This window comes from Lithobates pipiens, unplaced genomic scaffold (genome assembly GCF_037356315.1).
Source record: "Lithobates pipiens isolate NorthernLeopardFrog02 unplaced genomic scaffold, aLitPip1_a1.2 Scaffold_18, whole genome shotgun sequence".
Classification (NCBI taxonomy): Eukaryota; Metazoa; Chordata; class Amphibia; order Anura; family Ranidae; genus Lithobates; species Lithobates pipiens.
In genome coordinates this window covers 272,914,753-272,931,570 of record NW_027507758.1, presented here as the reverse complement: position 1 = coordinate 272,931,570, position 16,818 = coordinate 272,914,753, and the positions used below count along the sequence as shown (strand labels likewise).

The following is a 16,818-nucleotide window of genomic DNA, read 5'->3' as shown; positions in this document are numbered from 1 at the left end:
CAGCGGTGTGCCTATGTAAACAAGGCTAATCTGTCAGTGAGGAAAAGAGAGATCTTTTGTTTCAGCTGAGCTGAAACACAATTTTTTGTTTTCTTCCAGCGTAAACACTCCCCCCTACAGAAAGTGGGACAGCTCCTCCCTAGGACACACTTAACCCCTTGATCACCCCCTAGTGTTAACCCCTTCCCTGCCAATGTCATTTATACAGGGATCAGTGCATTTTTTAGCACTGATCACTGTATTGCTGTCACTGGTCCCCAAAAAAGTGTAACATAGTCAGATTTGTCTGCCACAATCCTGTGAAAAATCACAGATCGCCGCCATTACTAGTAAAGAAAAATGACATAAATTGAATCCATAGTTTGTAGGTGCTATAACTTTTGCGACTATAACTTTTTTAACTTTTGCACAAACCAATCAATAAATGCTTATTGGGATATTTTTTACCAGAAATGTGTAGCAAAATACATATTCACCTAAACTGATGAAGAAATTAGATTTTTTAATTTTTTTTATTGTGAATAGAAATCTTTATTTGTGGGAAAAAAGGACATCAATTTTATTTTGGTACAACATTGCACGACCGCACATTTGTCTGTTAAAACATCGCAGCACCATATCGCAAAAAATTACCCTTTCAGGAAGTGAGTAAAACCTTCCGGGGCTGAAGTTGTCTATGGGACACGAACATGACAAATCCTCATTTAACAGGCTTATATTGAAGTTATTGCCATAAAAACTGTATGGGGACCCAGGTACTGCCCTAGGAGACATGTATCAATGCCATTTTTTTTTCAATAATATTTTTTTCAGGGGGAGGGATTTTAATAATGCATAAAGTGAAACAATAAAAATGTTTTTTCCCCACATTTTTTCCCCACTCAGAAGGATGAAAGGTCCACCTGGCCGTCAATCTCTTATAGGCTGGGCAGAAAGTGTTAACAACCAGTGGCAGGTAGGGAGAGGAAGGTCAAGAAATATTCCCTCTGTTATACAGCACACAGAGACAGGCACTCAGCCTGTCACTGTATGCTAAGTTAGAGTTGGTCTTAATTACCTCCAGTTTCATTATCCAATTACTTTTTAATTTGGTGCAGCAATTAAGAACCATCCAAATCTGCCACATATTATCCCTACTGCTATAAAGGGTTCTTTCTTTACTGAATTCTCGAGAATGCTATAAAGTATTCTTACTTGTCTGTTTGCAGTTCACTTCAAAATGTGTACTGAGCTGGACATGTGCATTTCAGTGTATATTTTTGACATCTACTGAAAAAAAATGATTTCTCACGCATGCTTGAAAGTCATGTCAAATTGGTACAGCCAAAAAAGATGATCCCCAACCTGGAAAAATACTGGTTAAAAGGTGTTGGCACTGTGCAGGGACCTCACAGGAGTTGCATCGCTGGAGGGGAAGCGAGTATAGTTCTGCTTTAATTTGCAACTATAACTGAAAAAACTCATACACTTGCATACGTGTATACAGTAACCTTTTTGGCATCACAACAAGATTCTGTCCTGAGCATTCAGAAATTGCCCACAAAGAAGCCAACTATTTGCCTTCACTGATAAACCTATGACAGCTACCCAAGGGATCAAACTCCAAAACAAGATTAATATTTTAGCCCTTTTAGCAGGGGGAAGGGTGCTGGATCATTCAATACATAAAGTAGATAATCCAGATGTAGGTCATACTACAAAGAAAATGTGCCCTAAACATATAAAAATATAAATCAGGCCGTTTCTCTTCACAGGGACAGAAAACAATAGGTCCATCCCAAGATCCTTTGTTTGGTTATTATTTAAAGATATAATTTGAGTAATTGTGTTCTTTCTTGTTCCACGTATTACAGTACTACCATATGTTTAAAGACTCTGTATCCTATGTGATGACCTTTATTATTTACATTTGCAAAAAAAAGGATAATCAGAGCAGGGATGGTCATTGAGATATATGTAGAAACATCACGGTTAAATTTAATACTACTATTATTTTCTAAGCGGCAAACATGTCTGAAAAAAAGCTTAATATATTAGAATGTTAAAATGTTTAGAGAGGATGTGCAGCATCACAGAGGTCCAAGTGTACATTTTACTAAAGCTCTGCAGAGGTCCAAGTGTAAATTTTACTATAGGTCTGCAGAGGTCCAAATGTAAATTTTACTATAGGTCTGCAGACCTATTCAAATTAGTGGTAAGACCAAAAAATTACATGTAACAGAGATTTTCTGCAATTTGTTAGCACGTCCGCACCATGAAAAAACTATATTTTTTTAATGTTGTTCCTTCATTTAAAAAAAAATCTTAATGTGCTTAAAATGCATCAAAACATGCAAATAGACATTAAAAAGCTTTTATAATTTTGCATAAGCCTCAAAGACATACATTACTACATATGCTCAGGTATGGAAAGACCCTGTGGCCAGCCAAAGCAGCATTTCAGCTTGCGTTGCTGGTGGGCTGATACACTTGGAGGTGATTCTGATCATGACTTCAGAAGCTTAAAGAAGAAACTTTTATGCTCATGATCAATATATTTAAAAGATATGCCTGAAAAAAAAAAATCAGCCCTACAAGTTGGACTCATTTCTAGACTCAACAAAAGTAGATCTATTGTTATTTGAGACAAGGAATACTAATAGTTGTGATATTTATTCACATTAGCATAAAAACTATGTGTGGCTTTACATTTCCAATGTTGATAAAGAATAGCTAGACACACACATGACCTAAAAAGTGATTCTAGCTTGATAATAATTCTGAGTTCTAGTATACACTGGGGTATACATAATAAACAATTATAACTAAAATTATTAATAAAAAAAAAAAGTAATATTGTTAATGAAGGTTTTGTTTTGGTTTAAGATAGAAGGTTTAAGATAATAATTTCAGAATGGAATGATTTCAGATTTTTCTAGTCCAGAGGACTAGCGCATGGGGTAGCGCATGAGTTTAATTGCTGATCCAGTATTACTGATATCATTCCTTCACCCAAACTATTTGCGGGAACGCTTAACAGCTATAAGTTTGATTGCACTGCAGGTAAGATGTTCTGGTGCAGCAGGATGCGAAGAATGCAATAAAAAGCATAAAGAATGTCAAGGTACATGTTACCAAGCAAGCAAACCACAACATTTTCACATATTGTAGGCATATATTGCTCCTAATTTACTTAAAGCTCAGTATATGCCGAAGACAAATAGAGGAAGCACGTATATAGCCTCAGCAAGGGCTGTGAAATATTCCAAACATCTGTTTCTTACTTTTTCCTTTAATAGTGTTGCGTTCTGTGACCAAAGATATGAAATTAAATTACATTACTGCATGTTGATGACACTGTTCTGTTTTAAAAAAGATGGATACTCTACAATACATACATAAATAGACAGCATGACAGCTCCTAGAGGCCACTTATACTGAGTTGTCTATTAAAGTGTATGTCTGGGAAAAATAAAAATATATATATTATATATATATTTGTAATCAGTACGTATTTCCAATATATGCACATTCCTGTTTGTTTTGTGTCTATATTAGGCCCCATGTATACTGCTACTGCTAAACGGATGTTCAGAGGCAATTGGACACTTTTTTCAACTGCCCCTGAACTCATTCAATGTTATCTTATGTGTACATGCACACAGGTTTGTTACTGTAGTTTTTAGGCAGTTGCGATTATAGGCCTTTTTTTAAGGCAAAAAAATTAGTTCAGACACCAAAGTTTCCATGTGGTAACCCACATTTAGCCGCATTTCATTTATAGGTGTTTTTAGTTTTTGCACATTTAAAAAAATAATTAAATAATATATATATATACATTTTTTACAAATGCTTCTAAATGCAAACGTGGCAAAAGGTGGTATATAAATGCGGGAAAACAGACATTTTAGATGTGGGTTACTATCTGTCAAGTTAAATCGTTCAGGAGAGGTTGTAAAAATGTCCTGTGTACATGAAGTTTAAAAATGTTGCACATGAAGGAAAATACATGTTGATTTGCAATAAATTCAGTGATCATCTAATTTCCTGTATGATCTTATAACTCTGCTTCTGTTACACTTAAATTCTAAGCTGCGTTAGCAACCTTGTTTGAGGTCTCCCCTGCTGTATTACTTAACACCGCCCCCTTATGTTAAGAGAAGTGTTATTCTGTAGTCCATCATAAGAGAACTTGGTAGGGCTATCAACACAGCTTGGAATTTCAGTGCAACAGTGACACTACATTATCAGTCCAAGCAGGAGCACAGCGCAGTGCTTATAAAGTGCAAAAACATGGGGAAATGTGCACATGTATTGCAGAGATGTACTGATTTGTTTTCCCCAGATGTACATCTTTAAGTCAGAAATGTGTTTAAGCACATAGACATGCCTACATAACATATTTATCAAATTGTTTCTAACTTTCAAACCTTGTAATTGACTTTTGGATGGAATGCCAGTGTTATTACACCAGATTTTTATTGCATATTATCTGTGGCCACACTGAGGAGATTCACCAATTATATTAACTCGTTTCCATTATTAATGAGACAGAAAATAAGAAATCTAAAAGCTGTACAGTTGTCACCAGTGTAGGAAGTGAGGTTAAATCTTCTAAATGTGACACCTGTTCTAAGAGGATGTGACAGCTGTCTTCTCACTTTGGAAAGATTTCCTTTTATTCCCTGTGTCTCTGGGGCAGGAAGGAAAATCTCCCCAAAAGAACACACACAAGAAAAAAATAAAAAGTACCAGGGTTTTAACCATTACCTACTAGCCAAAATTAAAATAAAATAAAATTACTTTAGACATAATTTAACCACTTGACCTCCGTAAGGTTTTTCTTCATGACCAGGGCATTTTTGCTATTCAGCACTAGGGATGGGCCAAACCGACCCCTGTTAACTTCGCACCAGAACTTTCGAACACTGCGAAAGTTCGAACCTGAATAAGGAACTCCATTAAAGTCAATGGGATCCGAACATCAAAAATCCAAAGTGCCTATTTTGAAGGCTTATATGCAAGTAATTGGGCATACAATGGTTTTAGGGGTCCGAGTCTTGCCCTGGGGGACATGTATCAATAAATAAAAAGTTCGTGAAAAACATAATTTTTAAATGAGCAGTGATTTTTTAATATTTTAAAGTGAAAGCATAAAAATGAAAAATTCATTCCAATATTGTGCCTGGAGGGCGCCATTATGGTCTACCTGTAAATTGGCAGTTATGTACCATGTCTAGAATCTGCTGCAGCAATAATTGCATTTATAAAGCCCAAAAAAAAAAAAAAATCCCTGCAAGATGCCTTTATTTTGCTGAGAAACAGTTGGGAAGCCAGTGTATATGATGAGGCCACAATATAGTGCACTGGGAACAAGAGAGATTTTTTGGATACATTCTGGTGTCACTTTGACATTGGATAGAAGTAACCGCTGCATAAAAATTGGTCTTTGGGTGTCGATGGTACCTTCCCACCGTATTCTTGATTAAAGCAAGAATTGGCCTTACTGTAAAAATTGCAATGATATGCACCTGTCAAACAGGTGCAGAAAAATTTGTCTTTGGGTGTCAGTGGTGCCTTCTCACCATAACCCTATAGAGGTACTCTTAATGAAAGAAAGAATTGGCCTACTGTAAAAAAATATACAATGATATGCACATGTCAAACAGGTGCAGGAAAATTACTCTTAGGGCGTTGGGGGCGCCATCCCACCATAAGCCTATAGAAGTACTTTTGATGAAAGCAAGAATTGGTCTTGCTATAAAAAATTGCAATGATATGCACCTGTCAAACAGGTGCAGAAAAAAATACTCTTTGGGTGTCGGGGGCGCTTTCCCACCATAACCCTATAGAGGTACTTTTGATGAAAACAAGAATTAGCCTACTGTAAACAAATGCAATGATATGCACCTGTCAAACAGGTGCTAAAAAATTGGTCTTTGGGTGTTAATTGTGCCCATGAAACCTATACCAAAAACAGTCTTCCAGATGAAATGATTGAACACCCTCAAATCTAGGCAGCCTTGAAGTCCTGCAGAGATTCCACATCCCAAAAAGACTTAATTAGTGACATCGGCATCAGGGGCTTCATAGCTGGTAATCCAGGACTCATTCATTTTTATAAAAGTCAAACTGTCCACGGAATCTGGGGACAGACATATTCTATGATCAGTAATGAAACCTCCTGCAGCACTGAATGCCTGTTCTGAAAGCACACTGGATGCAGGGCAGCCCAACAACTCAATAGCATACTGGGCAAGTTTTGGCCAGTGGTCTATTCTCATGACCCAGTAAGTCAGTGGATTTTAAGCTGGAAATCTCTCCATCTCTGTTCTGGCCCCGAGGTAATCATCCACCATGCGATGCAGGTGCTGACAATGAGATGTGGAAGCTGACAGTCCTGGGTGGCAAGGACTAAAAAAAATCCAAAATGCCTCACTTAGGCGAACGCCTTCTCCAACTCTCCTTTCTTGACCAACCGAAGACTCAAAACTACACTTTCCACGACACTGTAACCTACTGGAGTCAGGAAAAATGTTCAATAAAATCTTCTTTATCTTCTGCACTCTCTGTGGGGACGGGATGAGTTCTGAGACCATCCCCTGATAACGGTGGTCAAGGAGGGTTGTAAACCAGTAATCATCTTTCTCCTTTATGCCAGGTATTCTTGGGTCCTTTTGTAGGCTTTGAAGCATGAGGTTGCCCATGCACCTCAAATTTGCAAAGTCTTGAGATGCAGACTCTTTGGGATCACTCAAGATGACAGCATCTGGAACTTCCTCCTCCCAGCTACGTACTACCCCAAAGGGTCCTGGGGTTGGAAAGCCATCGCTTACAGATTGACGCATGTCTTCCTCTTCTTCAAAGCCTATGAAAGTGCAGGAATCCTCCTCATCCTCCTCCCTCCCTCCTCCCTATGTTCTATGACATAAGTATGATGGTGTCTGGATAAAGTGGGCCTTGAGAGAAAAGGAAGTCCTTCTCTTCCTCCTGCTGCTCTGCCTCCAGTGCCCTGTCCATAATGTCATGCAGAGTCTCCTCCAGCAGGAACAAAACAGGATTATGTCATTGATGCATGCACTGTCATGGCTCACCATCCTTGTGGCGTCCTCAAATGGTGACAAAACAGTGCATGCATCCTTAATGATCAGCCATTGGCATGGGGGTACTCGTTGACAGCCCTCTGTGGCAGCTATAAGAAGGAAGAAGGGGCTAACCACTAAGTGGCAATCAAGGGGTTAAGTGTGTCCTAGGGAGTGATTCTAACTGTGAGGGGGGTGGGATACTACTTACATGACAGTGATCACTTCTCCCATGACAGGGAGCAATGATCTCTGTCATATCACTAGGCAGAATGGGGAAATTCCTTGTTTACAAAGGCATCTCCCTGCTCTTCTGCTCTGTGATGCGATAGTGGGCACCCAGCAGACATAGAATCTGCAGGACCCGTGTTCACGGTCACAGAGCATGCGGCAGGCGCACGGGTGCGCCAACAATGCTGCATCTGAAAGGGGAGGTACCTGTACGCCCTTTTGCCTACCCGTCCTATTCCTGTCGACGTATATCGTCGTGCTGTAGTCGGGAAGGGGTTAATTATATGCAGGGAAAATTATAGAATACAATGTATACTTTTATCTACAGTAAAAATGATCATTGTAGAAAAAAAGTGTAAGTTTTTTAGTGGGTTTTTTTTGTATATGAATTACTCAACAAATAAGATTGCTTTTGTAAGACAAATTAGACAATATCACTTAAAAAAACAGTATACGTATTACTTTCTTAAATTAAGTAATATCAAAGTTATTGTAAAATAGACAGGCCTTTATTAGAAATGAAAAAAATGCTTTGGTTCATAGGGTTATTCAGGTGCGAGGGCTAAAGTGGTTAAAATAAATCATTGTGTTGTTTGTAAATTAAATTTAATACTAATTCAATAACATACCTTTTTCCTTTTCTTCTTTCTTTTCTTCCTTTTTTTCTTTCACTAGAATGAATTCAAGAAAGGTGTGTCAAATATGTGAATTAAATAATTTACTCAATATTTTTCCTAGGCACAAGTATACAAAATAGATAAAAATTTTATTCCAACCTACTTTAATTTTACTGTAGTGTTTCCAAACTCACCTCTGCATTGAAACTGTTTGCCTTGCTCCATCTTGCTGAAACACACCTTTTTGTTTTGGTGTGTTATAGTAGCACACTTTGTTATGCATTACATGCATTAGCACGTTACAATGCCATTCATTTTGAAAGACACCCCTACACACTAAAGCAATATGGATCAGATGCACAGATGGCCTTGTCACTGGCTTTGATTGACAGCACTGGGAGCCAATGGCTCCCAATGCCACAAGCAAAGCCAGTGAGACCCGGAAGTGAGGGGAGAGAAGAGCTGCAGACATGTATAGTGCTAGATCTAATGCGGGCCTAGGTAAGTAAAAGCGGGATGAGGGGGGATATTGACACCTAAACATTTTTAGCCTTAATGCAAGCAATGATGTAGGAATGATGATCCACACACCGGTCGTTGCTCTTAAAGAATTTTCATTTTATTGAAAAGCCACAGTATACAAACACAGATCAAATCAGTTGACACGTTTGAGCCTATAATTATAACCCATGACTAAGGCCTCATAGGCTGAAATGCGTCAACTGATTTTATCTGAGTTTGTACACTGGCTTTTCAATAAAAACATTTTTTAAGAGCAAGAACCAGTGTGTGGATCATTCTTTCTACATCATTCTACACGGGAGCTCTGCCATCAATGGGTTGTATTGGCAATCGCACTGATTTTTCTGTTTGCATTAATGCAAGGAATGCCTTAAGCTAAAAAATGTTTAGGCATTACAACAATTATTTTCCTTTTCCTCCTTTTGCAAATACAGTTTAATTACAGTCCATAGAGCTATGGTCTATGACATCTGCTGCTGGTGTGGAAGAAAAAAATTCAAAATCCTCCCCATTCCCAGAATCTTTGCAAACCATTTTTCACAAGTTAGTTTTCTGTGCTAAACCACAATGGCATGTACCCAGCCATCAATATTTTGCCCAAAAGGTGGTCCACCATCCATCATTATTTTCCACAGAAGTCCATCCCTGCCACCCACCTGCATGTAAAATAATATGAGGCAGCAGGGGCAGAGGAGGAATACAAAGGGGATAGTGGGGGACAGGGAAGAGATCAGGTGGGTTGCTGGCAGTGAGAAGGAGGAGGGTTGGGGTATGCTGGTGGTGAGTAGGATGAGGAAGAATATGGTGCTGGTGGTAAGGAGGAGGAAGAAATTACTACAAGAGGAACTTTTCACCCCTTTTAAACAAAGGGGTTTCATGTGATTGGGGTGAGATTGGGGGAGGCTCAGGGTCCCCTGCTGCATTTTTTGTAAAATGTAATGCTCAAATGCCTGTATAATGACCCCAGGGTTCAGGTTGTTAAAGTGAGAGACTGTTATAGAATGGTCACCCTATTAAATCCATCAATACAAGGGAAATATAGCTAATCTATGGCCACCATCCCAGTGAGGGCATGCAATTCACTACTTTGAGAAAGTGCTGCATAACAATCTCTTGGCAGCAGGAACCCCTCTGATGACCAATAGCCCTTTACAATTCTCCCATCTCTGAAAGGAGTTTTTTTTCTCAACCACAGTGGCCAGGCCAATCTGCAGGCAGCTTCTAAACAGCATTATTACTGACTACATTAGAATGCAAGAAAGAGGTTTGGAATGCAGGTAGTGAGGAGGATAAGGAAATGGGGTAGGGTTCATATAATTATTTTTATTTCATTATATTCCAAGCGCTGAAGGCATAGCTGCAAGGAGGAAAACCTACAGCGTTAGGTTGCCCATCCTAAAGCCTACAGCAAAGGGGAAGGGCAAGTAACAGCAAACACTGGTTATGGAATCCTACCCATAAGCTATCTGCTTTTCCCAAAACCTGATTTTGTTTGTTTAGGGGGTTACGGTATATTCATTTTCTTTTGCAAAGTCTGTTTATTGGAGGGGCTGCAGAATGTACATTAGTTGCTGGTATAGACAAAAGCTGCTCTCAGAGTACATCACCACATAGTTTTTCTGTAATATAGTGTAAGATCTGTTTTTTGGTAAATATCATTTATGGAATGATAGAAAAATGCTTAGGTGAAGAAGAAAATGCTAGGCCTCAACATCACCTTGTCCCTGTGCAAAAAACAAAACAAGGTTCCTTGCAAGATACAGCTGCCAAATACAAAATTGTAGATGAGAGCAGAGAGAGAAATGTCTATAATGAGTTTAAAAAGTGCAGAGAGAATTCTGCTCCAACAGGGTCACATGGAAAAGAACGATGGGAGGTACATGAGAGTCTACCTGTAAAAAGGTCTTAATCAAGAATTAAGAAGCCACTGGTTTCTGAAACAAGATAGTAAGGACAGAAATATAAGGCAGAACTAAAAGAACTGTTTGATTAGGTGGTAAATTAGGTTTATTGTTGAGAAATGTAAAATGACACTCTTGGGGACTTAAAACATGCATGCAACATACATTCTAGGAGACATAAAACTGAAGGAGTCAATGAATGAGAAGGATTTAGGTGTTTTGATGGATCATATACCTAATAGCTTGAAATGTCAAGCTGCCATTTCTAAAGTAAGCAAAATATTTTTCTGTATTAAAAGATGGGTAGTTTTTAGAGAGATATGTAGAAAGCATTAGTAAGACTTCATCTGAAATATGCATTTCAGTTTTGGGCACCCGTTCACAAAAAGGATGGGGAACTGAAGAGAGTGAAGAGAAGTGTACAACCAAGGGAAACCTTAAGAAGAGCATGTACAAATACATAGTCTATATAGTGAAGTTGATATAAAGTTTTTCCTCTTAAGATTAGAGATGGCTTTGCGGTTCGCCCAGCGGTCGGTTTGCGGCGAACTTTGCTCGTTCGCGATTCGCCAAACCGGCTGACTTATGGCGCTGTTTGCAGCGGCCATATTCGTTTACATTGTGAAGAACTTTGAACCATGGCACATCCATCATGGGGTACAGGACAGACAATTGAGACATTTCAGACCATGGACATACCCCCTACCTTATAAATAGACCTGATCTGGCAGCCATTTTACATTCTGTCTTTTGTCAGTGTAGGGAAAGGACACTGTGTGGAGCAGGGACAGTCAGTCTGTAATCACTAGCTATTACTATTATGTCCACAAAAGTCATTTTAAGGACTGGTATACGTGTACAGTATATAGGGTTGTAATACACTTATAATATACTGTATTTTCTGGCGTATAAGACTACCTTTTACACTTAAAAAAAATGCCCAAAAATCGGGGGTGGTCTTATACGCCGGGTATACAATGCTGCCCGATGGATGTCAGCCCCCAAATGTCTGGTAATACTGTATGTGGCTTCAGCTACAAACAGTATATGCCGTTGAGACAATCCCGGCGAGCGATGTATTCTATTAATGAATACAGAGCCTGCTTGGATTGGAGTAACAACCTCTGCCAATCTGAGCAGGCTACATAGAGTAGCCTGCTTGGATTGGCTTTGAGAGAGAGAGAGGCAAGGGCTGATGATGCTACAGCCTCTGCCAATCCAAGCAGGCGTTGTATTCATTAAAATAATACACCGCTCACCATACTTCCCTGGGTAAATCCATTCACTGATCTACTACTATACATCCTGCTGTTTGCCTTTGAGGTCCCAGGCACCCAAGAGGGACAGGTAAATCTGGCACATATGACAGGGGGGTTATTAAATGCATTTTGGTGGACAATTCCCATAGAATGTAACCCAAAAGTGGTATAGGTTTGGTTAGTGAAAAATTCTACTTTCCAGAGTTGTGGCATTCAATAGATCTGTTTGTGTTATTATTGTTTGATTTACTTTATGACATATCACAGCATGGCGGATGAGTAGTTGGCATTCGTGCTTTGTGTTTTTTAATGGTTCTAATGTTTTTTTTAAATGGTGCTGCCTCAGAAGGGGGGTAGTCGTATACCGCGAGTATTGCCCAAAACCTATGTTTTCACTTGAAAAATAGGGGGTCGTCTTATACGCCCAGTCGCCTTATACGCCGGCAAATACGGTACTTTCTTTCAAATATAGAAAGCATATTATAGTGCACTGCAGTGCTGACAGATTCTGCAGCTGTCTTTTCTCAGTGTAGGGATAGAGTTTGCTGTTTGGAGCAGGGATAGTCTGTAATTCACTAGCTATCTACTATTAGGTCCACAAATGTCCTTTTAAGGACTGGTATAGGTGTACTATTTGGTGTGCGGAATATAAGGGCATAATACACGTATAAAATACTTTCAAATATAGAAAGCATAGTATAGTGCATTTCCACTGTGCAGCATTGTGACTGCTGACTGGTTCTGCAGTGATACTACAAAGAGTGACAAACGCAATTCGAAAAAGTATTATAACTGGTGTGATAGACCAGTGGCCCCCCTAAACGACAGATTGAAGCGGGGTGTTCTATACCTTCTTCCACATATACTGCACTTCTCTAGAGACTTTTGTCACAGGGTCATTTAAAAAATGACAGGCAGAGGAAGAGGCAGGCTCTTCCACAGGGGTGATAGGGGAAGGGCAGGAGCAACAGGCTTGAGCCAAAGTGGGAAATTGCAGAAGGTGCGTTCGATTACGTCAAAGGACGCACCAGACTTGGTTGAGTGGCTCACTCAGCCTTACTCTTCTGCACCCTCCTCATCCTCTCGATTTGCACCCTCTTCACTCTCTGTTGTGTGCACCCCCAAAGACACTACCAACACCACCACCACCATATACCCTCCGCTTGAGTCACAGGAATTATTTTCTGATCCATCACAAGACATTTCTGATGTCCATCCACTCTTGACATTGGATCAGAAAGAGGAGGTAGCAACAACTGCCACTCAGCAGTCTAACGACAGTACCCAGATCAGCCCAAGGAGGTTGGTCCCCGCTGTTGCTGCCTACTCCGAGATCTCTAATTATAGCGGTGGGGAAGGTGACGTCGATGATGACGTGTCTAGGGATGTCATGTTGGTGCCCACAAGAGAGGAAGAGGAGGGGAGTTCAGAGGGAGATGTGGACCAGCAGATAGGGAGGAGAAGAAGGCGGAACTTACATTGCAAAGGAGGGACAAACCAGACTGCTAATGTATCAGGAGCGAGGCATCAACCATGTACGGTCATATGTGGCGCTCCCAGGACGCCAGCACATGGCTCCGCAGTGTGGGCTTTTTTTTTAACGTGTCCGCTGCTGATAATAGTGTTGCCATCTGCAGCCTTTGCAGTCAACACATAAGTCGTGGTAAGCCCAACACTCACCTAGGGACGACCGCCTTAAGAAGGCACACGAGCTGCCATCACCCGAGCCCAGTGGGAGCAACAGAACCCACAAAGCCACACTCCAGGCTCTCACCATCCAGCCTCTTCTACTTCTCCTCTCTCCTCAGAATTGTCCTCCACTCCACCTTCCATCATGCCGTCCTCACGTTTTTCTGCAAAAAGGCATGTTTCCGTGGGCCAAATGTTCGAGCGTAAAAAAAATGATGACGCCGGATTACCTTCTTGCCCAATGGTTGACGGCTGGCTTGTCAGAACTGATAGCCCACCGACTACTGCCATATAAACTGGTGGACTCGGAGGCCTTTTGAAAATTTGTGGCCATTGGAACACCACAATGGAAGGTCCCAGGAAGGAAGTATTTCTCACAGAAGGGCATCCCAGAGCTATATGGCCATGTTCAGCGGCAAGTGAATGCATCTTTGGCACATAGTGCCAAGATACATCTGACCACAGACACGTAGCCTAGCAAACACGGGCAGGGAAGGTATATAACTTTTACTGCCCACTGGGTGAACTTTCTGATGGCCGTCAAGCATGTAACCCGTGGAACCCGTGTAGATTTGGTTTTACCGCCACGGATTGCATGCAGGCCTGCCTCCTCTTCTCCTCCTCCTACTCCATCCTTCCTCTCCTCATCGGCTGACTCCTCCTTTTCCGCTGCTAGCATCTCTTCTGCTGCGCCACCCAAGATCCCCAGAACCTATTCAACATGCCAGGTGAGACGTTGCCATGCTGTGCTGCGTCGGTTGTGCCTGGAAGCCAAGAGCCACACTGACCCTGCACTCCTTTCAGCTTTGCGTTCATAGGCAGTTCAGTGGCCAACACCGCTCAATTTGACAGTTGGTAAAGTGGTGTGCGACAACGGTGCCAATCTGCTTCGCGCATTGAAACAGGGCAAAATTACACACGTGCCATGCATGGCACACGTCTTAAACTTGGTCGTGCAGTGATTCGTTGTCAAATACCCTGGGGTCCAGGACATCTTGCGGCAGGCAAGGAAAATCTCGGCCCATTTCAGAAGATCTTACATGGCCATGGCTCACCTTGCTGACATTCAGCGGCGACAGAATCTGCGGGTCAGATGTCTTATTTGTGATTGCCCGACGCGATGGAACTCAACCTTCTATATGCCTGATAGGCTGCTCCAGCAGAAACGTGCAGTTAACGACTACCTGTACAAACTCTGCGGCAGAACCGGTTCTGGGGAGCTTGGTTTGTTTTCACCCCGCCAGTGGCTGTTCATCCGCGACGCATGCAGACTTCTGCGGCCATTTGATGAGATCACCAAACTGGTCAGTTGCAGCCATGGCACCATCAGTGACATCATACCTTACGCCTTCTTTATGGAGCATGCATTGCGTTGTGTCATTGACCAAGCCGTAGAGGAGCAGGAGCAGGAAGATGAGTGTTCTATCTCAGTGCTGGTGTCAGTGAGGCAGATAGCAGTGGAGAAGCCAATCAGCAGGCAGTGCCAGCACCATGGCTGAGGATCAGCACTGGAATGGCACCTCCAGACCACCACAGTGGAGCCCTGCATAGGTGGGGGTAAGGGCCGGGCAGACTGGGACACTGGCACAGGACTGCGCTGTCCTGACTGTGGCACTGATCATCTCCTGCACCCCCTTCATAGCCTGGCTTAACCTTGCCTCTCCTCCATGGCCTTCATGCGCTCCTGAATTGACAAAATTTCACAGATAAAAAAAGAATGCTTGTCGTTTTCGATCCCAGATTCACTTAATACTTCTGGTATGTCAGTGCCCATGTTGTGGGACTATGTGTGCACAGCTAGTAAGTATTTTGTGGCTGAAAATATGACCTGGAGGTTTTTAAGGTTCGTCTGCTATTAAAGTGAATGGGGCCCCCAACATTTGGGCACGCTCACGGATCGCGTTCGCGAAAAGGCCCATCGGAAGTTCGTCCATCACTACTTAAGATCATAAAAAGGACAAGGGGCACTCTTCATAACTTGTTAACCTCTGCATATGGAAAGGTTTCTTCAGTATGAGCTGTGAACAAGTGTATGAGCTGTAACAAGTGTACAAGCTGTTCAGAACTAGTTTCCATCAGAAACTAGTTCTGAACAGCTCAGTTGATTGTTTTGAAAAATTCTGTATTAATTCCTGAGTGCATAGAATATAATGAATGAATGAATGAATGAATGACTTGTATAGCGCTACCTATACGAACTGAATCGCCTCAGGGCGCTTTTTCTTGCCACCGGTGTTCATCTGCAGCTATTTGTGTGGTCCTTTAACCTGTAGAGTCCCGACACACTTACAACATTGACATACACATACACATATTATGGCCAATTTTTTGGACAGGGTCTAATTAACCTACCAGCATGTCTTTGGAGTGTGGGAGGAAACCGAAGTACCCGGAGGAAACCCACGCAGGCACAGGGAGAACATGCAAACTTGGATAACAACATTAACAAGTAATAATATATGAGATTGGTGATCTAGGGAATATTCAATTTCCTTAGAGAATCAGTAATGGCATTATTTTTACCACTTGTTGACAAAATTCAACCATGCAATGAGGATTTTTTCTTGCCTTCCTGGGTATATGATTCTGTATATGGACATTTTCAATTTACTGTCTATGATCATTCTTTTTTTTTTTTTCATTGGTTCAACTGACATTTATACAAAGGCCGGTAGTAAGTAACTTTTCCTGATATCTGATCAAGAACAGAAAGAGAAGCCATACTTGAGGGGAAAAGATTTAAACATTGATAGAAAAATTCTATAAACAGCAAAATGTGCTTACTTATGGTTGTAAGCTTTGATTATTGTATCATAGAGAAGCTTTACACAAACCAGTAGGATAAAAAGATGATTGAATTTGAAACATATTGTAAAAAGGTGGGGCCATGTGTAGGCACCCTAAATATTTGTCCATACAGGACAGATGCCTCTTAAGATCTTATAAGATATCCCTCATATGATCCCTGAGACTATAATTTCAAGACTGCCTCAATGGTTTAACTGTAATGACTTAATATTACACATTTCATTTTTATTTTTTCTTTGCAAATTTAAAGGGTTTACATTTTCAAATGCATGCCTTCATATATCATAACCACTGTCAGCATGTCAAATTTAATGAATGTACAGTACTTTAATTCAGCAGCAAGCCCCTAAATTACATTTGGATGTGGGTCCTGCACATTCATTTATTCATTGCAAAAATTGCCATTTTTACTTCATAAGTATATTTAAGAATAAAATAATAAATTGCCTGCATTCATAGGAAAGCTTGGAGTAAATGAATAAGCTTCTTATGTTTGATAAAAAAAAAATAACAGGTGTGACGCATGAAAATTGAATGTTTTATATTCTCAAATTTTAAATCAGGTACTTGCAATTTAATTTTAAATGTGTTCCGTCTGATAAAATACATGGCAAATCAATGTGGAAAAATCCCATGATTTCAATTTGAACACTTGTTAAAGTCACTTTCTTTAGACATTGTTATACTGCTCAGTGGAAATCGAATGTCCCTTGAATCTCGAGGCTTTGCA

General features: G+C 40.7%; 1 protein-coding gene across 50 annotated transcripts in view; it reads right to left on the bottom strand.

Annotated features, from left to right (window-relative positions):
• Positions 1–16,818, bottom strand: part of TRDN (triadin) — a 1,056,665-nt gene that overhangs the window by 584,124 nt on the left and 455,723 nt on the right. For all 50 annotated transcript variants that reach the window (XM_077486957.1, XM_077486959.1, XM_077486986.1 and 47 more), the window contains one exon: positions 7,922–7,963. In XM_077486957.1, coding sequence (XP_077343083.1) covers positions 7,922–7,963 — 42 coding nt within the window. The remainder of the gene's footprint in view (positions 1–7,921; positions 7,964–16,818) is intronic.